Source organism: Augochlora pura, chromosome 10 (assembly GCF_028453695.1).
Source record: "Augochlora pura isolate Apur16 chromosome 10, APUR_v2.2.1, whole genome shotgun sequence".
Taxonomy (NCBI): Eukaryota; Metazoa; Arthropoda; class Insecta; order Hymenoptera; family Halictidae; genus Augochlora; species Augochlora pura.
Window position 1 is genome coordinate 4,828,416 of NC_135781.1, and position 21,892 is coordinate 4,850,307.

Consider the following 21,892-nt stretch of genomic DNA (forward strand, 5'->3'; position numbering starts at 1 on the left):
CGCGCCCGAATCGACAATCGCTTCTATCGCGAGATGAAACGTTCTTGGCGCGTGTTCAGAGGATTTCGTCCTCGTGGATTCCGAGAATGGAACACGCTATGGACAGGGTATACATATATATATAGAGAGAGAGAGAGAGCGGCGCGAACAAGTAGAAAAGAAGTGGGTAGCGGTGGAAGAACAGAGACGCGGGGGAAGAAGTGGAAAAAGTGGTAGGCAACGGGGACGACGACGGTGAATGTTACGCCCCGGGAGTATCCGGCCCGGATCGAGAGAAAAGACGCCGCCGAAAGAACGGGTAGAAATCAGAGCCGCTAATGTGGAGTACAACATGAATGGGCCTGATTTTTACCGATGCCGCATCGGCTTCCTCGCGACTTTCTCTGCCACGTTATTTGCAACCCCTGCTCCCACCTCAAACACAATTTTAAATCTTTCAGGGCTGGAAAAAGCAGGAACACTTTCTGATACCTGAGAGACATGATCTTGATGATCCTAGTCGTTTGTTCCGAGCCAAGTTCGGATTTTCTTGGAATTATTTTAAATATTTTAAATATCGTTTGTGGACAATTTGCAAGGCATTTGCTTTCGTATTTCAGATTGATGCCGCTGTCAGCCGTCATCAATGTTGTTATTTGTGATCTCAGAGACCTTATATAATTAAGACATATTCGTTATCTTGTGAAAATTATTATGTAATTATTTAATTATGAAAATTGAAGCTAAAATTATTTGGTAAAAGTTCGATAAATAGTATGTGGCATAAAAGTTACATGAACCTATAGAGAGGGTGAAATTATTTGGAAATTTTAGTACATTGAGATCATGCTTAAATGAATATTAGGGAATGTTAAAATGATAAGTATTTAATGTTTTAACCGACGAAGATGATAATACAGGGTTGTTAAACAAAGTTTTTGGACGCAGTTAAATTATTTCTTGATACAGTATATATAATCCCTTTTTTGAACGACGAATTTTAATGTTGCACTTGCTTTGCCATTTACGAAAATTATTCTTTATCCGCAACATATTAATTTGACTCTTAACTATTGCTTTACTGTACTCACATCAACTGTTTTCCCTTCCAATCAGTTCAAATGCCCAGCGACGTTTCAACGGCACGCGTAAATCCCGCCGAATTATTAACAAAAAATTCTGCCACGCTATTCGACTTTTCGAGCGAACGTTTATCAACGAACAATGATCATTTCTCACCGTCGAAGCGTAGTAAATAACAGAACACCGAATAGTAATTATGATCAAGTTTCCCTCCCCCCCGAAAACTCGTGCGCCGATGGAATCACGAAAAATCGCGATAAATTTTCCCCGCGGTATATAATCGCGAAGAATTATTTCTTTGCTTGATCGAAGTTTTATTGAAATCGGGGAATTTTCGAGGCTCTTCTTGTCAGTCACAGGCCGGTCGTTGGACCCGACCTTTCGACGCTGTTGTATGGCAGCGTTTCCCAAACCATGTCCCACGCGCTATGACTTCGAAAATAATATCTCGAGGCTTCTCGAACTCCTCGCACTAAAAATTCATCGATATTCGAACGACCATGATTTTAAAATAAAAAATCGCACGACAATGAACCGAAAGTTAAGAATAATTTGAATGTAAACATTTTTGGTTACATTTATACGAAATAACTTTTGTTAAGAGCTTCTGAAATTGGATTGAAATTTTCAATTAATATTTCCTACTTATTTTCAGTTTCATTAATTAAACGACCTATATATTAACCGGCGTAATTCAAAAATCAAGAAAATTATAGAAAAATCTACTTTAAGCCTTATTTTAAGCTTACTTAAATTGAATTTACCATTACTATTATTACTATTTTTTTAAATAAAATACTGGCCTTGCGATTTTTAAGACATTAGCCGTATGAACAACTGCGGCTATAAAATAAATATATAAGTATTACAAATAAAATAAAATAAATAGTAAATAATAATAATAATAACAAAGGAAAATAAATGATAATAGTAATATCTATGTCCTAAAAAAAGAACAATAACGAATATTAAGTTAAGAGAATTTTTCGGGTTGATATTCTGCGTTCAACGTGTTAAAGATTTTCAAAGTAATACTTTATGCTAATGATCCTTAAAAAAAAAATAATGAAAAGCGTCGCTCGAAATTATGCGTATTTGCAAAGTAGTCGGCCGTAGAAGTTTGGGAAACGCTGTTGTCGAGCACGGTGTCCGGCGTCGATTGTTCGGCGGGAAAAATTTGTTCGGCCAACAGGTAGAGAGTGATTCTGTCGGCAGGCACGCCGAGCAGTCTATCAGCGTTATTTATGCACACCTTAAATTCTATTGGTTCGGGCCACGGCCGGTAACCCTGCACAAGCCCCGGCGCCTCCTGCCACCCCCTCCCCCCTCCCGGCCCCTCCGACACCCCCCCGCGCGTTTCGCGTCATTCGAGAGCTTTTGTTCGCGAATTAAACGCCCTTTCAACCGTTCAATGGAACCGTCGTTTGATATACGACAGATCGAGCACGCAGCAAGTATGCACCCGCAAACGAGACCGATCGCAGCTAACGTGGCCGGATTGCAATTTGATTCCCGGAATCCAATAACAGTGTTCATTGACATGTGCTCGCGATCCCGGCGCTAGTAAATAATTACGTTTTGCGCGGAGTAGCGGCGGGATGAACTCTCAGATTCGCGGTAACGAAGAGTATCGTCGCCGCGCGACGCGACCACGGGGTTTCATGGTGTTTCCATGGGATCGACGTGACGCGGCGGCTGTTGCAGGTAGACTCTATGTATTTTCTACCGGCGTTGTTGCTGGTGGAAAATTTGCATGGGCTTAGTTTGATTTGGACATTTCGCGGTTTTTAGGAAGTCGACGATTTTCGTGCTGCTGCATCTTTGTGAAAAATAATTGTATTATGATCAATCATCATTCGCTCTATTGTAATCTGTTTTTATAGGTAACAATAACTATAGACACATTTTCGTTCAGAAATGGTAAAAATGTAAGATTTTATAACAAACGGTGGGAAATTCTTTTTGTATTTAATGTCTTACTCATTTTTGTTCCATAAAACGAGTAAAAAGATCGTGGATTACATTTATGGTTGTCTAAAGGTGAAGCTTCGCTCTTTAGATCTATAAGAATAAAATTAAAAATCATTCAATCAGGAAAACAATTTTTCAGTAGTTTTATAGACATTCCATGGCTCACTTTTCGAGAAAAAACGTGTCTTCCACGTCCCCTATTTTATCCTTCACTGTACTATGCAAAAAAAATCCGGAGAAAAAATGAATTATTTTCTAAAAAAAGAGTAGACGCTTCATGCGATAAAATAAGTGCAGATTCATTCTTCTACGTTTATTTTTCAAGAAACTATAGCAGATCTCGAGAATTGATTTCATTTATCAGAATACTTTATTAAAGCCCCTTCCGTAAAGGTAGACCGGCTCCGGTTAAACGAGCTATAAAATTAGCGGAAAGAATTATTGCGACTGTAATATACCTGCCCACAGGAGCACGAGAGTCGCCATTTACATTTTAAGACTTAACCTCCGTTATATCTCTTGTCGTACGAAAAATTACATTACGATGCCGGAAAGATAACCACCGCCGGCAGGAAGTCACGTATACACGTGATGCCGGCTGATAAGCGACGGCTAACGAAATCACGCACACGTGACAGCGGCCGTCACCGTTAAGGATTGCTTTATTTATCTGGGATTCGTAGAACTTTCCGGAAAGTTTTCGTAATTGAAATACCCCGCTGCAGCAACGCGCGAATCCAGTTTTACCGAACGGCTACTCGCCGCACGCCGTCGTTGTTTCGCTAGAATTAAAAGAACATTAAATTGAAACCGTAAAAAAGACCTTACGTCTCTACGAAAGTAGAAACTTGATGCTTTAAGACGAGTGTAAGCAGACTCTCGGAGGATTATTTTACACCAAGTTGCAGCAGTCTGAAGTTCGACAATTTTTCGTAATATAATACACCTTTAATTATTTGGAGGAAAATATTATTTCTATAATATAAAATTCAAATATATAAAATTCTCGGCTCTTTAAAATGAGCACAAATAAAAGACTGTAAGATTTTTTTTACACCAAGTTAGAGCCGTTCAAAGCTCGGCAATTCTTCATAATTTGGTTTTCTTTCAATCACGTGCGGTAGGTTATGTTCGAAAATTGTTCCTTGTTTGCCGCAACGATCCTGCCACTGTATTCTCCAAATATCTCGCCAGCTCCAGCAGCGAGCCCCTCAATTGCTCGCAAACGATTTGCTCAGCTTTCTTTCGCCCGTGTTCGCGACTTATTGCAATCGTTACAAGCGACGCTGTATTTTCTCTTAACAGGTGTTCGAGCGTTTGTTAACCCTCGAGCGATTACGAGGCGGAGCCATCCGGGTACCTTTTTCGTTTCCCAAAGTCGTATCGGTCGTAGTAGATTATTCCGGAGGCGGCTCCGTGTCTCCGGTATCCACCCACGCATCGCCATTCCTCTGTTTATCGCTTCCCAGCCCGGCAATCGTGTTACACGTTTCATCGGGGGGAGGGGGGGAGGGAGGGAGGGAGGGTAACAGTTATTTGGGTGAAATCCTTTTGCCGGGGGGAAATGTCTGGAAGCTTTTTGCGTGCAGTTCTCAAAAGGTGCTGCTAATGAGAGCCTCGGCAATAACGATATCAGCCCCGGGAATTAGTTTCCCTTTATTTCTCGCTGTCGCTTCCGCTCGTTTATGCTCTAACGCTTCATTTGTCCATCCAACGGAGTCATTTGGAAATTAACAATGCAATTGTTCTTCTACGGAACTCGGAACTTTTTGATGATGCAATACCATGAAATATTCCACCTGCAGAAATTATACGGGATGCCTTTTATGGGGATGGATCGGGAAGGAAAAGCTTCGGAAGAAGCTTACGCAGTTGCTATTTTCGAGTGACGCAAATAATTAATGAGAGAAGGTGGGAGGCAATTTTGAAAGAATCGAAACGGAAGATGTTCGTTTCGCGTAATTATTCTGCAGAACTTTGAGTGCGTTATTCTGACAACTATTCCTCTTCGATTTGCTGTGAGATATCTCAATATTGGATGAAATAGAAATGAAAACGAGAATCGAAATAAAATAGAAATAAAATAGAAATGAAATAGAAATAAAGCAAAATAAAACATAGAAATTAAATAGAAATAAAATAGAAATAAAATAGAAATAAAGCAGAATGGTGTAAAGACGTACAAAAATTTTCTTTTTATACAGAAGCGACCGAATGCGAATGTTTCTCATCGGGCGACAACAGCAACGAAAGAATTTGTCTTGATGGCCAGCGGAAGCAAACTCGCGAACGTTTCTGTGTCCACAGAGGTTTGTGCACCTCGACTATTTAGCTTCCGAATAAAGAACTTTCCGATTCACGGAACGATTACGCAGAGGGATTGAAAGTCGCGTAAAAACAGGGGCGAGCACGTTAAAGGCGCAACTCGGCCGTATCACGGGGATTGACGCGACCGATGGAAGATTAATTGTAGTGTAAAGGAATATATTCGGACAGTTTTGCCAAAAGGACTATTCGGAAATTTGCCTTTCAAACGTACCCGCTCACAAAAGCCATTCAACGTCTATCTGAAACATTTTTCGGTATCGTCGCCGGCTTTGAAATGCACCGGGGATTACTTAAATTGGTAACACTGTGTGCGAACTGTGTTTTATGTTAGGACGCGAAACCCGTACGATCAGAGGGCGCCAAAGAAGCCTCGGATTCGCAATCATTTATCTTGTAACGCGACGCGAAAATATAAATTGTTTGCGGTAACTATAAGATGCAGGAAATATGCAGACATTTAAAGATTGTTAAATAATTTCTGTTAGTAATTTGAGACCGGTTTTATTAGAGGATTTTTATAGAAAACAGAAATGCATCAATTACAACAAATGGAAATTAAATAGCAACTTCCTTCTTTCTTCGATAATTTTAATAGATTGAAAACAATGTATTGGCAGTTTGATAGTTTTTCATCCTTTATACCATTTTATATTATACCTAGCCAATTCTGCCATAAACGCGTAAAACGCGTATTTCTAGTTATTAGCATTCATTCCCTGTCCCAATCAATGAGTCACTTGATTGCGTCCTAGTATCCATGTCGGGCATAAATCATTGTGCATTTACGCGGATTACAATAAAATTATAGCGACGTCAATTTTATTCGTCCCGCGGTGCTCCTTGTTTCGAAACGTTACGTACAGCTTCCCCTGTACCGATTTTGTCGATATCATTAATTTACGTTCTTCCGTAATAACATAATATTCCAGGACCGAACGATAAACAAACACGAATAATTATCCGCGAACCATTTCAGTGTCATTTGCAAACACGTGTTTTTCACGAAACAAAAATTCTCTGCTTTGATTGCAACGAGCAGGAATTAAATAAACGTTTATTTGCATATTGAACGTCTTTTATAAGTTGAAAATAATGTTAACGGCGTTGTTTCATTAATCGTTTGCATTTACTGTTTTATATTCTACCTTCAAGTCCAGTCGTTATTTTCGAAAATTAATTTGGCTGCGAAATTCGCTTCGTTTGTGAATTATCTTGACTTTAACCTTTGAACCCTTGTGGCGCTGTGGGCGTTCCAAAATAAAATTTTAATGATATTATTTATTATTGTGTTATATTATATTCTGTTGTTCTATATTATATTATATTATATTAAATTATATAATATTATATTAAATTATATTATATTAAATTATATTATATTATACTGTATTATACTATATTATATTGTGTTATACTATAATATTATTTTCAAAGTATCATCAAACCAACATTACATATAAATTATTAATATACATCATATGTTATAGAATTGAGAATTTCGAGAAGTCAAGCCATTGCTTTTCCATGGTTGAGTCCTGAAAGAAATGATAATCGATGGATGAGCAAGGCCGTGCGGTTTCCGTGTTGAGGCAAACGGCACGATTGCATACGAAACGAGCATAATGCACGGAACACGTCGAGATCCTGGTTCCAAATTCCGTCAGCGAAGGCGCGACGTTGTTTTTTCAGCGGGAAGTGACGGAAAGTGAAGCATGAGGGATTAAAATATGCTGTAACGCCGAGGCTCCTTCGTTTCGGGTTTGCCTTCTTACCCTTGTTATGCGGTGTAACGTTTACGTTACACGCTTTAACGGAGTTGTTTGCGCTGGATCTCATGAATACAGAAGGATAAAGCGAAGTCGCAGAGGGAATTTTACGCGGTGAAACGCATTGCGCCCCGTATGTCACTCGACGTACAATTCGCACATATGTACGTAGATAATTCAGGTTCATCTCGCCGCTCGGCGCGGCCCCGGACGAACGTGGGGCCGTTCGATGCTTAGGCTCGGGCAGTTATTGTACTTACGTTCTACCGGAATATCTTCTGAAAGCGTTCGCAAATGCAAATGTTCCTGTAAACAGAAGACAAAGTAGACTATTTGCTACCGGATTGTGGACTTTTCATTCTGTTTTGCGAGCAGAAGCCTGCAGATGCATCCGGAGCTTCTTGATCGGAAATATGAAAGTATTCTATTTGACAGATGTTTTTCCAACCCTCATCCGTACGTTGCGACAATTTGCCGTATTTTTGTATGGTTAAGTTACCAGCGCGGTCGATGTCAATGTTGAAATTAACGTAACTCGAGCATGAAGTTATCAAGCCGAGGTAATTGTGTGCATGATACCGAAGAAAATAGTGTACGAATTTTTCAGTCTGATAATTTTTCGACGACAGAATTTCCGTCCGTGAAAAAATCTACGTTGGAAAATTAATTTATGCATAATTAGATTCGGCGTAGGAAATAATATAAAAAGATATATGTTCTCAAAATTCTGGCGGTAAAATCACCGGCATTTGGTTTTAATCTTGTATTAGCTTTTGACAAGGTTTTATTTCGCAGGGGGGGAAACGTGCTAACGAAATTGTCCATTATTCAGTCGTAACGATTCTTTCAGGTTTGCATCCAAGGAATAAACTAAGTCGGAAGAACGAGAGACTGATGAGGCAGTCGAAAGCATTCGTGATGCAAATAATTTAGCGAGTAACGCCGGCGGTTATAGGTCGTAGAAAGCAAACCCATTGTAATTCATGCCGGCTCATTTTCTACACATTCCCAATTTTATTTTCCAAAGTAATGACCCCGGCGAGCCATCTGGAGCTCCTTGTACCAAGGATAAATTCGCCTATATTTGCTACAAATAAAATTTTAATGGCGCCATTTGTTTCGTCCTCTTTGAAATATAGGGGGACGCGTTTTTCACGTTTCTGCGGCGATACAATCTCAAGTAGAACCTATTTGCATTCATGATCATTTCAATTATGCGTTCGCGCTGACGTTCCTGCGGAATTTAACAAAATTCTTGATTGAATTGGTTAAATTTAATTGCTTCGTTAACAAAAACCGAGAGCTGCTTCGCAGAGCTATCTTTCGGAGGTTATGCTTTCGGCATTCCTCATCTATACGTTTGAAACAACAACACATCTATTATTTGAAACAAGACTTTCTCGTTTCGCTGAAAACTAACAAGGGAGATTTATTTTAAATGCTATTTATTTCGGCATCGATCTAAATTAAAGGTTTCTTTTTTAAGATGACCTCACAGCCTGCACGATTTCTGTCAAATGGGAAAACTTCAAAAAGTGCTTCAAACTAGAGCATATAATTTAAATATCGACGATTAAATATTTCCATTTTTATGAAAATTGTCAAAATGACAGTCGTTTGTATTTGACTTATTGAATTTATACGAAAAATAGATACAATTTTTATTTTTAATTTTATTAAAAATAGATACAAAATTTTAAAACAATCGATTGGAAAAACCCCGTTTAAAATCTCCAACTTCTAATCAGTCATATCTGGGCTACAACAGGCTTCTTACCTCCAAAAATAATTCATTTTCGCAGCTTTCAAAATTTTTTAAAAATTTCAAATTAACGTAGCCCTTTAAACATAAAATGATGATAGCGTTTCGTATAAATTTCTCCATCGATTCGGCTTTGTTCCATATTGGACACGCGGCGGTCGCCGCGATCGTCGAGCGTATCAACCAGGTTTCTGATAGCAAGTTACGCCAGACTTCACCGTGCTCCATTACCTATTACGCGGGGGAGGAAACGTGTCGCGGACAGACGATGGAGCAGGCGGCGACTCGCCCCCCCCCATAACTAATAGCCGAATACCCGAATTCTAAATCCGTTATTATCGGTCGTCGGTGTAAGTAATGCGGGCGCGAGAGACCCGCGGTTTATAATCAGCTGCTGAAACGGCGGAACCAGCCGCGCCGTGTGTGTCCACCCTACCGATTCTATTATACAGGTTGCCTGGATAAAGTCGGACTCCAGAGCTATTCTGGCCATTCATACGCACATGGTCACACACAACCCACGGCTGTCTGTCACTCACAACGGACATAACACGTGGAAACTGCACGTGACCAACGTCCAACCGAACGACTCTGGCACGTACATGTGTCAAGTTAATACGGAGCCCATGAGGAGTCAGGTTAGTATAATGCGTGTCAGATAACTGCAAAATTCTGTCCCTGTTCGTGACAATAAGGTCGTCCCGGGGAATCGTTTTACCTTCTACCTTCTCTCTATCTATCTATCTCTCTCTCTCTCTGTGTGCGCGCAATCGTTATTGTTTCCGGGTTTTTTTTCCTCGGTATTGTCATCGATGAACGCTCGTCCGCGCCCCCCCCCCCCCGGGAAGGGGGGGGGGGGGATTTTAAAACTGTTTATCGACGCCCGGACCGATGCTTTCTGCCGGAAAGACGTTCGCTGCGACGCGACGTATCGAGTGGGCGAAAGTAATTAAACGCCGACGCTCGAACGGAAACTTTCAATGAAACGCGCGGAATCCATAGATGACGTCGTGAACTTCCCTGCACCGCGGAGCGCGCGAACTTTACGCGAGATTCGATTGACCCGCGAACCGTGACTCACTTTACGACGCAAACATTTGTTAATCCTTTGCGGCTCTGTACTCGATGATGATTTTTTAATTTGTTTGATTCGGTGAAAATGTCGGACACGATCGCGCCGGCTGTTGATTTACGAGCCACGAGTTTCGTCGCGGAACGTGTTTGGAATTATTCATATTTCTCGGTGGAACTTTAGGGAAATGTACCTTAGGATGTACAATGAATTAGAGACCTCGCGACTCGTTTTTCGATTTACTGATTTTCAATAACTATAAAAATAGTTGCGAGGTTTGTATAATCGCATTTTCTCTTCGGTAATTGTCCATTTTTGTTTCCAAGCCGGCGGACAAGTAGTAGAATCTATTGTTTATTATAAAATCATTAAGTTTAATAGCGTTTGAAAGAGATTCATGAAAATGGGTTACAATGTGCAACAATTAATGTAAGTAAAATTTTCAATGGAACTTCTTCTAATTGATCGACTGTCACGTTCATTATTATTAATACTTTTCCATGAACTTTTTGCGATAGTATACTTCAAGATATATACTACAAAGTAATAATAAAAATATTTCTCAAAAGTCTCAACACCATTTGAAAAGTGAAATATAATGTCCAACAATCAATATTATATAAAATCTAAAATTCTTTCCAAAATGTTTGCAATTATTAATTTTTCATATTATACAGTTTATTATAAAGTTCATAAATATAATAATTATAAATTTTTCAAAATGTCCAAAGCGAATCCCCAAAAATGTCCAACGTTCGACAATCAATATCACGGAAAATCTACGTGCGTTTATGTTTCGAACGATTAACATTCTGCAATCGAGCCTGAGTAAAATACACAATAACACGGTCGCGAACACGTTAGAAAAAGTATCGATAACGTTCGCCAGTGGACGGGCTAAAAATGATCCGCGGCCGCGGCGCGCAATCGAAATGCTTTGAACGATTGAAATCACGCGTGTTCCATCACGGTCGCGTCGTTCCGCGCTGCAACAATGCCGTAGAGGCGGCGGAAATATGACCGCCGAAAGTATTCGCGATAGCATCGCTTAATTGAATGTTGCAAAAAATTTCGGCGGAAGGTCTCGCCCGGAGGGAGGGAGAGAGGGAGGGGGAGAAAAAATAGAGCGAACGGGAACGGAAATAGAACGGAGGGGGAGGTCGACGGTTGTATTCGCAATTGCGGGGTGGAGTCCATATTTTTTCGTCGCGGTAAACCCAGATTAAAGGGAAGTCTCAGCGGTGAGCAGTCGCATTCGTTGAGTTTCGAATCCTAGGGTTAAGCTTGATTTAAATGTCCCAGGGTATACACGGTGTGCGCGCGCGCGCGGTCCGGCGCGCGGCGGCTTCCGGTGGCCGGATCTTTTACGCCGCCGGACAAATGGTACTATACGGCGGTTGGTAACGATCTTTTCCACAGACGGGTCACATGAAGGTAGTGATACCGCCCGATATCATGGATTTGGACGACTCGACCGATCTCCTAACGGCCGAGGAGAACAGCGATCTGCGATTACGGTGCCGAGCCACCGGCACGCCGGAACCAGTGGTCACCTGGCGCCGCGAAGATGGCAGAAATATTACCCTGCGGACCGAGCAAGGTGTTCAACGAGGTACTATCGTTCGAATCCCCTTCGTCGACTCGCTCGAGAAAGGGAGTCGCGAGTCGTGATTCACCGTCGAATCGTGATACAAATTGTGGAGCAGAGCGGACTGCCGTCGAACATGATACAGTGGAACTTTGATTACAAGAATCTCTAATCTTGATTTAATGTTCGGACGGGTTATAGATATAGAGGTCGTTTCGAGCTGATCTATATGCAGCAGTATTGGTTTCGGGAACTGTTAGAAATTTGATATAGGGTGGACGTCCTTATCGTGTCTGTGTTCATTTTTGTAAAAATAAATTTTGATATCTCTTCTTGAATCTAACATGTTAATAGGTAAATATAAGTAAAAATATATAGATCATCGATTTATATATAATACTTTGTTTTTTCTATACGTTTTTAATCAGAGAGCTTAAAAATTGGGACAATTACCCTATCACTTCAATCGACTAATTTTTGGAACTATTGACTGATTACTTGTGCGTCTTTTATTAGTTTGAATAATCGAAGTTCTGCTGTAGCTAGACTGTGGATTTTTGTGCAATGATTCTCTATACCAGTTTCAAAAACTAATGGGAGGTTCATGAAGAGTTGTTTCATCTTTCAGTAAGTATGTTAGAAGAATCTCAAAGTACTATGTTCAAATTATCATGATTGTGTAAACTCTTATTCTTGGTTATATGAGCACAGAATCTGCAGTCTAATAATGATATAGTTTTGTAGTTCGTTGATTTTATTTATTCTTGATTTTTCAAACTTGAAAGACAGTATCCCTGTCTGTTTGTTTTTTAATTCTTAATGTATTGACTCACCGAGTTTTTTTTCGAATTTCCAAGATATTCCAAATAATAGAGTTTCTGAAATATTGGATAATTAAATTTTTAAATTGTAAATTGTTTAATTTTCGATCACTTGAACTTTTCATTTTTTGTTCATTGAAACTATCGGTAATTATAATTCTTGAATTTTTAAATTTACGATTATTTGTATTCTCCACATTTTTCATTCAATTTCATTGAAATTTTTCGAACGCTTCGAACTTTTACGTTCAACAATTCTCGAACACTCTGAACTTTTAAATATCTTTCAGCATTGCACTCTTCTATTTTCACGCAGGAAGTTTTCCACGCGATTTAACAATGTCGATGCTAACCGCAATCATCTCTCTGCTATCGTCGCTACCGGTTCCAGTGTTGACACACAGGCGGATGACGAAGACGTAGAAGTAGCAGGCGCATTAGTCAAGCCCGTGCTTCAATTGCACGCGTGCTTGGCAGACTTTCAGAGCCAATTATCCCGCAAAACGTAGAATCGCGTAAAGAAAAAAAAAGAAAGAAAAGAAAGGAAAAAGGAACGGATGAATTACAGATCGGACCCGTTAATTTATCGCTCCACTTTGAATATGCTTCCCTGGGAAACGAGAAATCGCGTTTTCCACGGACCCAGTTTCGAATTCTTCCAATCCCCCGTAATCCTCAAACATAAACCATCCTCGTATCCACTTTCCGAACACTATGAACTCCACGCGTCGAAATATTGCGTCACCCATGCTACCCTATTTCGACAGAAAACGGAATGCCACACGCGCGCCGAAAAGATGAAAAATTTCCTGCAGATTTGAAAGTCGACTAGAAACGTATCCCTTTAACCCCTTACCGTACTTTGACCCTTTACGGTCCGCATAGATTTCGCGACTCGCTCATCCGCTTCGTACCGTTTATTTTGTATTTTGTCCAATTCTTAATTTTGGCTGATTTCATTATGAAAAGTATTTCTCTTCTATTCGTCATTATCGTTCCAGTTAAATGACATTGCTTATTAAGTAATTTTTGGCCATGTATGATGCTAGTATACGTATAATCTATCGGTGAACACTCGACTTCGTATCTGTGTCGAGTCACACTCGACATAGGACTTTAAAATTGGAATAAAATTCGAATCCCTTGTTATTAATATTTAAGCATTCGAATAAATTCAGGCACGTAATAAATATTAACGTTCTGTCCCTTCTAAGAAATTATATCAATTAAAAAATTCCTAATCACAGTAACTGTAAAGAAAATGGTACGGCAAGGGGTTAAACCCCTCCATAACGCCGCCTTTCTAGCCACGTACAATTTCTCTCTCTCTACTCAAACTTCATCCTGAACAACGAAAAAAAAAAAAATACAAAAACCCTGCAATCTTGGTCCCTTGTTCTCACAATACAGCAATAGTTTCTCCACACGTTCCTCCACAAACTCACCGAAAGCTTTAAGACGTCGAAGTCGACGAGTTTCTCGATTTTTATCCGCGGGACGCGACATCGACCGTAAAACGATCGCCGAAAACTCACGAATTGGCTGTTCCCCCCGAATGCCGGGCGAGAAATTCGCGAGGGAGCCGCTGCTCGATCCGCGGGAAATCGGAATTGGATGTACATACATGCATCGGAATCAGTACAGAAAAGGAACACGGGGCCGCTGATCGGTCATTTATTCGGTGCCAACCGAAACCCAAACAAGTATGATGGATTCGCGAGTTAAGGATACGCCGGGGTTTCGGTAAAAGCGACGCGTCGAGAGAAAAGCGAGGGAGGAGAGACCGCGGGAGAGAGTGAGAGAGAGAGGGGGGGAGTGAGAGAGAAAGAGAGAGAAAGACTGGTAGAGGGAAAGAGAGAGAGAGAGGAGAGAAAGAAGAGAGGAAAAAAAGGATCGTGACCCTGTTGGGTCCACCGCGTTCCGCTGGAAAATCAGCCACCCGATTAGCCTTTCTAACGGTGAGTGATGGATGTTGACTTTACATATATTTCCTCTTCGCCGGCCCCATCGATTCGCATACCCGATTGCAATATTCGCTGTGTACACTGCATCGCGAAAGTGTGTACCACTCGGTATCTATATCGCGCCAACGATCCGCCGATCTTCTCAGCGAACGTATCCCTCTCTCTCTCTCTCTCTCTCTGTCTCTCGCTCTCCCTTTCTCTCTCTCTCTCTCTCTCTCTCTCTCTCTCGTCGGTTGTTTCGGATCCTTTAATGAGCAGATCCATCCACGTCATTTCACCGGGCCGCATTTGCCCTCGCCGAGAGCGTAATCAAGATCTGAATATTAAAACAGGAATACATTTAAACCGGTACCATACGATCGGGTAAATCGTTTCGAAAACTTTTCGACGGCTGACGACCGGATAATTCCGATGAAATCGACGGCGAACCGAGAGACGGTCGCCGATCGAACCCCGAATCGAGTCTGCTCTTTTCTGGTTCGACTCTTTGTCAGTCAGGTGGTCTCTTTATGGCGCCGCGAATCTTTTTCCGTCGCGATTGTGTTTGCCACGAATGGAATTCTCGAGGTATCGCTTACTTTGTCGGACTTAATATTCCTAAATCTCTAGGAGGAGTTCGTTGAATTTATAAATAATAATACTATATAATATAATGTATATTATAATGATATATTAAATTATAATATTTAATATTAATATATTAGATAATAATACCTGATACTAATATATTAAATAATAATATTTGATATTAATGTATTAAATAGTAATATTTGATATTAATATATTAAATAATAATAACTGATACTGATACATTAAATAATAAAATCTAATACTAATACATTAAATAATGATACATAACGACCATAAATGACATAATAATACATTAATAATACGTTAAACCAATCTCCATTTTGCAGATAATTATCTACTATTATTTACGCGTTGTAGTTTAGTATTTAACAATCAAAGTGTCAGCTGTCAACCCCAGAAATTTTCACGATAACAAAATCAATAAGTTAGTAAAATCGAAACTAGAAAGTTAAGTTTTACCCATTAACTCTTTCGAATTCCAAAAAGCATCATTTATTTTATTCAGTACATTACAATAAAAATTAAATTAGTGTTATATTCTCTCCATTTTATGTACAAAGCTGTGACCGTAACAAATCGAATTAATTTGTCATTACGAAGTTTATGAGTTTTGCGTGCTCCTGCTCGAAATGTTCCAAAATTAAGAATTGGTTTAAACACATCATTTCAAACAGAATGTATGAACATTGCTCTCTAATGAGAGATGTCAAAATGCATCGTGAATCGCTTCATCAATTTATTTATTAATTTAATGTCTCATTTCGACGTAATTTGGCTCCGATGCGAATGACGGGACAGATTATTCAACATCGCGCATTACCGTTTGTAGAAAAATGTTGCACGAGAATCGGATAGCATCGAAAAGAATTCAAGAAAAATAAAGATAAGAGCTCTCTCTCTTTGGGCGACGCGTTCTCCGATTGTAGAACGACCGTGCCATTGATCTTGTCTTTTGTATTCTCGTTCGATCAGATTTGGAACTGAAACAGAACCTGTTGCAGTTTCCCAAACTTCATCAACGAACGCGCGACTATGGTTGCCTCCTTAAACGGCTATCTTTGCCGTTACTCTCGGTCGGGAGTACTTTTATTACCGTTCGCGCTATCGTTGCGTTTAACAATTATGCAACAGACACTTTGCGATAAAATACTACTACCCCCTCCTCCGACTGTCGGAATATAAATTCTTGACTGCTCGACTGATAATACGCTCTCGTTAGTTCACGGCACAGTCTTTCATAAGCGTATTATCGTAAACAATCGCGTCGCAATTGTTTACGCTTTGTCCAGGCTGCGACTTCTTCGACGCGATTCCGCTCGCTTTGGAACGCGTCGTTGCAGAGCGCTGAAATTAATGTTAAATTAATACGGAGCTGAGATGAAAATAAAAATGTGGACGTTTACGGATAATCGGAAGTGTTGCTAATTTTTTAGATTACTCAATTATGACAAATATTCTCCATCTGCTGCGAAATATAATTTTATATTATGCATAAAAAGATGGTCGAGCAAAACACGCCACAATGTTTAAATTTTCTCATTATATAGCTCGCAAAAGAACAAATGTCAATATTAGATTAAATTTTAAATATTTAATAAATATACGGCTGATTAAATGAAAAGTACATATTATGGCGAAGCATACAACACTGTTTATACTGCAATATTGTTTTATTTAGTACGCAAGTATACGTATTTAGTGTACGCAAATGAGAAAGATATTGAGGATAAATAGAACGAGTTACAAATACGAAATGAAATTATGAAAGAATAAAATTAATATCTTTTCTGACATAAACATACCATGTTAAAGAGTTTTACTACCCCGAGGAATATATAACTATTAACTTTTCTCTGCAACTGTGCATGGGGCGTATTCTCCACGTGCGACGACTTTTTTCATTACATCGTCCATAATGATTAATGAACCAAAAATCCTCGTCTAATTCGTGAATAATTTCCGAGTGCTTTTCGCCGGAAGTTGTAGATTCTTCCGTGTGGTCCAATTTAATTCTGAAAATAAAACTGTCGAAACTTCCTCGACAGTGAAAAGGGTCAACGGGTGAAACAAGAACGGTAGAATTATTTAAACCAGAGAGCACCCTCTTACCCCGTTGAACGATTTTAAATTTTATCTTCGACTCGTAGCAACACCCGAGATAATAACAACACGTTTATAACATTATATAGCGACGACAGTGGGCGAAGGTAAGGTGATAAAATAATATAATAAGGTGATACCATGATCGCGCCAGTGAACCGCTGAATAAGGGTTGAGAGGACCGTTACTTTCAGAGGCACGCGAAGGCGGTCATAGGGAAACCATAGAATTTCCGTAAGGCGTAAAACAGAAGTAACTTAACGAAACGCGTATTTCACGCAGTGAAAACGTACGAGGGGGAGCAGCTTCACCTGACGGGCATTCTACGGCAGGAAATGGGCTCGTACCTTTGCATCGCGTCGAACAGGGTGCCGCCGACGGTCAGCAAACGCTATTACGTCAATGTTCGTTGTAAGTGAACCACCACCCCCCGGCCGCGGGAACGGTGAATGCAACTTACATGATTAATCATTTAGTTTTCTCTCGGCCCGCAGTCAAACCGCTGATTAAAGTCTCGAACCAATTAGTAGCGGCACCTGCTAACAGCGACGTCGTTCTTCACTGCTACGTCGAGTCCTCGCCGAAAGCATTGAACACTTGGTACAGGGACAACGGTAAGTGTCGAAGGCCCACTTGTGGTGGCCACCACAGTATTTATTTCGTTTCGGATCCGATAATTTATTTAAACGATTTTCGTTGATTTCTTTCGTAGAATATTTCACGTTATTATTTTGCACAGGGTGGAATTTCGAGATATTGTTGTAAGTAGATTGCGGATTTTATGTGTATATGATAAAAATTAATAGGTCAAGTATGACATTGTAAAGCCATTGGAAGAATTTGACGATATTGTTACATTATTTTCAATTTACTGTAATTGTTAAAGGAAGAGAAACATTTTTATTTAATTCATATTTACTTATGATTAACCATTTTTATTTTGCATACAGATCCGCTGTATGATTATGCTATAATTACAAACAGTAATGGCTGCTACATTTATTGTACCTGGACGACGTTTACCAAAATTCGTAAAAATTTATTCAATTCATTTTTTCAAAATTTTTTTTGTACCGTTTCTGTTTAAAGCAGAACGATCAGAAAAGGCGAAATAAAAGATCACATGCCTTCACGATTAAATGTCAGATAAAAAACGAAAAACCATTTGCTGGACCGATTTTTGTATTCGACCTGTTCGTTGAAATTCACCAACACGTAGGAGATTTAAAAGAGGTAATTGCCGCGATGAACGTTAATTCCACGGTATCTCTGAAAGATCAACATTTGCGCCCAGTGTGTGTGTGTGTGTGTGTATTTCTGAACATCGTCGAGTTCGTTTGTTTTCTATATAAACGTAACTTTGAGAGGAGGGATCATCGTGCTCTCGGACGCAGCTAGCTGCTATAACGAGCAACAATCTCTCTGTCAAGTGAAGCAGCAAGTGTTCTTAGTCGATAGCAAGGATCGCGGGGCACGATATCGAGTGCTAGGGACTGCTGTTTCTCAACGTCGGCGTACGATTTCCTGTGTAATCGCTGTGTCACAGACACCCAGCCCACGCGCCATCTCCCCCCACCCACCCTCACAACAGCCCCCGTATCGTTGCCGTGCGACCGTCTTTCGCGGATCAACCCCGGCGAGAGTACCGCGCTAATGCAACGCCCGCGCGATGTTTCAGGTGTAAAGTTATTGTCGGACGAGAAACACGATCTGTCCGAGGTGCCGTTGAACGATTACGCGTATCAATTAAAGCTGACCATCAAGCGGCTCGGCGTCGAGGACTTCGGCGGCTACACCTGCACGGCGGACAACCTGCTCGGGAAAGCCGAGGGCAAGATTAGGCTTCAAGGTAACGACTGTTTCATTGTCTTCCGTTGTCGGGTTGATGGGAATTTAGCTGGCTCGGATATTCCGCGGGATGAAATGGCTGCTCTGTGTCCGAATCGGTTTTCAAGGTGTCTGAATCGACGATCGTTGAATACGTTCGCGTTTCGATGAGCATACGTTCTTTCAGGTGTGCAATCAAATCGGTAATTAACGGACTGCGGATTCGATGGGAGGAACGAGTAGATGCGATTTGACCAAATAAATATTATTTTATTATAATTAACTGTTTTTTACTACTTGTCAAGTTAGTCTTGCTATAATATCTATAATAAGCATTTTTAATTTCCATTTATGCGCTCGTCTTAGCATATATTTTTATCTGTAAAGAAATCGGTGCGAACTCGTCATCGGTCGAACAGTGTTCCTTGTCGGGTGGACTTTCGGGCTCGTTGCACCGTAAAATACCCTTGCCGCTCGCTGATCTAGATAAATACGGATCTTACGTGTCGCTCCCGGAGCTTACCCCATTTTTTTCGGCGCCGGCCGGGGAGATGAGCCGGCGGGACACTTGCGCCAGTTCTCCATTCAGCCGTCGAACTCTACGATTCTACCGAGTGTTTACTAACGTTTCTGTTATCGCAGAGCTGACTCTGCCGAGGACCTTAGCGCCGATCCGGCACACGGAGTACATCGACAAGCACGGGTCAAAGAAACAGACCGACAGAAGGGTTAAATTGCACTCGTTCGGTCGGGACGGCACGCTGTCGAAAAGCAGCGGTAATATGGGTCACTCGACACCGATGCTGAGGAGGAACAATTCGAACGCTTTGACGGACCCGAGCGCGAAAAGGTCCAAACTTTCCTCGTCCTCCTCTTCGTCCTCTTCGTCCTCCTCCTCTTCCGCCTCCTCCTCCTCGTCGTACCCGGCGTCCGTGCCCGTGCCCGCGCATTTCCCGCCGACTCAATTAAATGCCCAGAACAGCGTAACCTCGTCGCAGCATTGTCGATTAAATTACCTAGGATTAATGTTCGCTTTCATAGTGATCGTCGTCTGTAGCTCATAAAGCCGATTGTCTCGAGCGTGTTGACTCGGCGCGCCCGGAACTCACGGCTGACTGTCAGCCGCGCGAACACACGGTGCCACCCATCGGTTCCACACTTTTACCGCGAAACTAACCTTCGTCAACTTCTGAACATTGTACTTTGGAGACGATTGTCTTCTGGGCGAGGCGCGTTGTGCTACTGTGCGATACACTGCCGTCAAATATTGATTAACATTATTAATAACTATTACCAGAGACGTTACTATTAGATAGCGAATTTTATGTACTTACAATAAAAATTAATAGGCAAATTCGAAACCTTAGAATTGTTGTTATCGTTAAACGAGGAAAGACGTTCTCGTCTATTTTGTACAGTTAACGTAATGAATTTTTATTGTGCAATAAAATCAGTCCAGGTGTTATACTAACAACATTTTTGCTTCGAATTGCCAATTCCTATGTTACAGGATTTATTATAGTGACAATATTTTATTATACTACGAACATTTTATTACACTTTTAATTTTTATTTTATTACACAAAATTTCAAGTTTTCGTATTTTTGTTATTTTATTTATCAGCTAAGAATCGTTGAAAGTTGATGGTTCGTCCAAAGATCGTTCTTTTTGCACTTCTTATTCAGGATAATTTTTATTCAACAATTTTTATGAAAAATCGTCGTCTCAATGAAGCGTTGAATTATTTCTGTGATCGTTTTCCTATATTACTATAATATTATATTACTACAGATTATTAAAAATAATTAATAAAATGTAAATTGGTGTCGAAACGTTTTCAATTTTGGTTTCCGTGGTTTCGGTGGTTTCCTGCGCGCCTAGTCAACGCGGAAAGTACAAATTATACTGTAGAGAGGGACGAAAAAAGAGAGAAAGAGTACGCGAGAGAGACTGAGAGAGAACGAGAATGAGTGAGAGAGCGAGCGAGCGAGAGAACGAGCGAGAGAGAAAGGGAGTGCAGATAAAAACGATCGATTGCGTCCTAGGCTTCCGGTTCACGTTGATTTGACGCCACCCGCGATCCAGAATCGCCGGATTAAGTATGTTGTTGCGTTTCTAGATAGTCTGAATCCGCGACGGTTGTCCCTGTTTCACGACCGAAACAGAGACAGTCCTCTCACCGGACTGTTTCGGTGTTTTGGGATCGTGTCGCATCGTGTCGCACCGTTGCATCGTTCACGCGCTCGCGCGTGTGTGTGTGATATCGGGGATCCTCGTCGATATGGTATATCATTCTATGGTGTAAATAAAACGAACGGTTTTTATGACAATAAACTGTAGCTGTATACGACAAGGCCAGTAGAGTAATTAACATACACCCGGAAACACTAATGAATTCGCTCGCAATAAAGAAGCGTGGTTTTTTATCTGTTTCATTTTCAATTTCCCGTTGCCCGTTATCAGCCGCGGACGACGTTTACGCGTGTTTGTATTTTTATAGGCTCGGTTCGGAAATAGAAAATGCCCGCGGGTGCGAACGGACACTTGCCGTTTCGCTGTCGGCACGTTCGCCGCTGCCATTGCGGTGCGCCCGCTCACCATGATTCATCATCAGCCCCGGTAAATAGGCACTTGCTCCCAGTTGATTCGATAGCTCGCCGACTGCTGAATATTTCATGATATTTTCGAGTATTACATGTACGCGTTTCTATTAATGAGGAGTACGGTGCATCATTTACGACTGGGCCGATCGTTTTGAAACAAGAGTCGGCAAAGGTCACACGAAGCTGAACCATAAATTGTTTTGAAAACTATAGGGAACTGTAAATACGTAATGCTTCGGTTAAATTGATTTTTTAAATAAAATTATCATACAGTAATGTGGCATGTAATTAAAGTGCACGTATGGCTGCATTTAAGCAATTTTTATGGATCTTCTTCAACGTGTTTTCAATCTTTATTTAGCTGGATTCACTGTCCTTTTTTTCTCATTAACTTTTAGTCCACTTTCCGAATAGCTAGATAACATCTTTCGAATTC

General features: G+C 40.6%; 1 protein-coding gene across 1 annotated transcript in view; it reads left to right on the plus strand.

Annotated features, from left to right (window-relative positions):
• LOC144475981 (lachesin) overlaps positions 1 to 19,999 on the plus strand; it is an 82,258-nt gene extending 62,259 nt beyond the window's left edge. The window contains exons 4-9 of the mRNA XM_078192471.1: positions 9,342 to 9,527; positions 11,381 to 11,573; positions 17,308 to 17,436; positions 17,520 to 17,639; positions 18,704 to 18,874; positions 19,495 to 19,999. Coding sequence (XP_078048597.1) covers positions 9,342 to 9,527; positions 11,381 to 11,573; positions 17,308 to 17,436; positions 17,520 to 17,639; positions 18,704 to 18,874; positions 19,495 to 19,916 — 1,221 coding nt within the window. The 3' untranslated portion in view covers positions 19,917 to 19,999. The remainder of the gene's footprint in view (positions 1 to 9,341; positions 9,528 to 11,380; positions 11,574 to 17,307; positions 17,437 to 17,519; positions 17,640 to 18,703; positions 18,875 to 19,494) is intronic.
• The last annotated feature ends 1,893 nt before the right edge of the window (positions 20,000 to 21,892 follow it).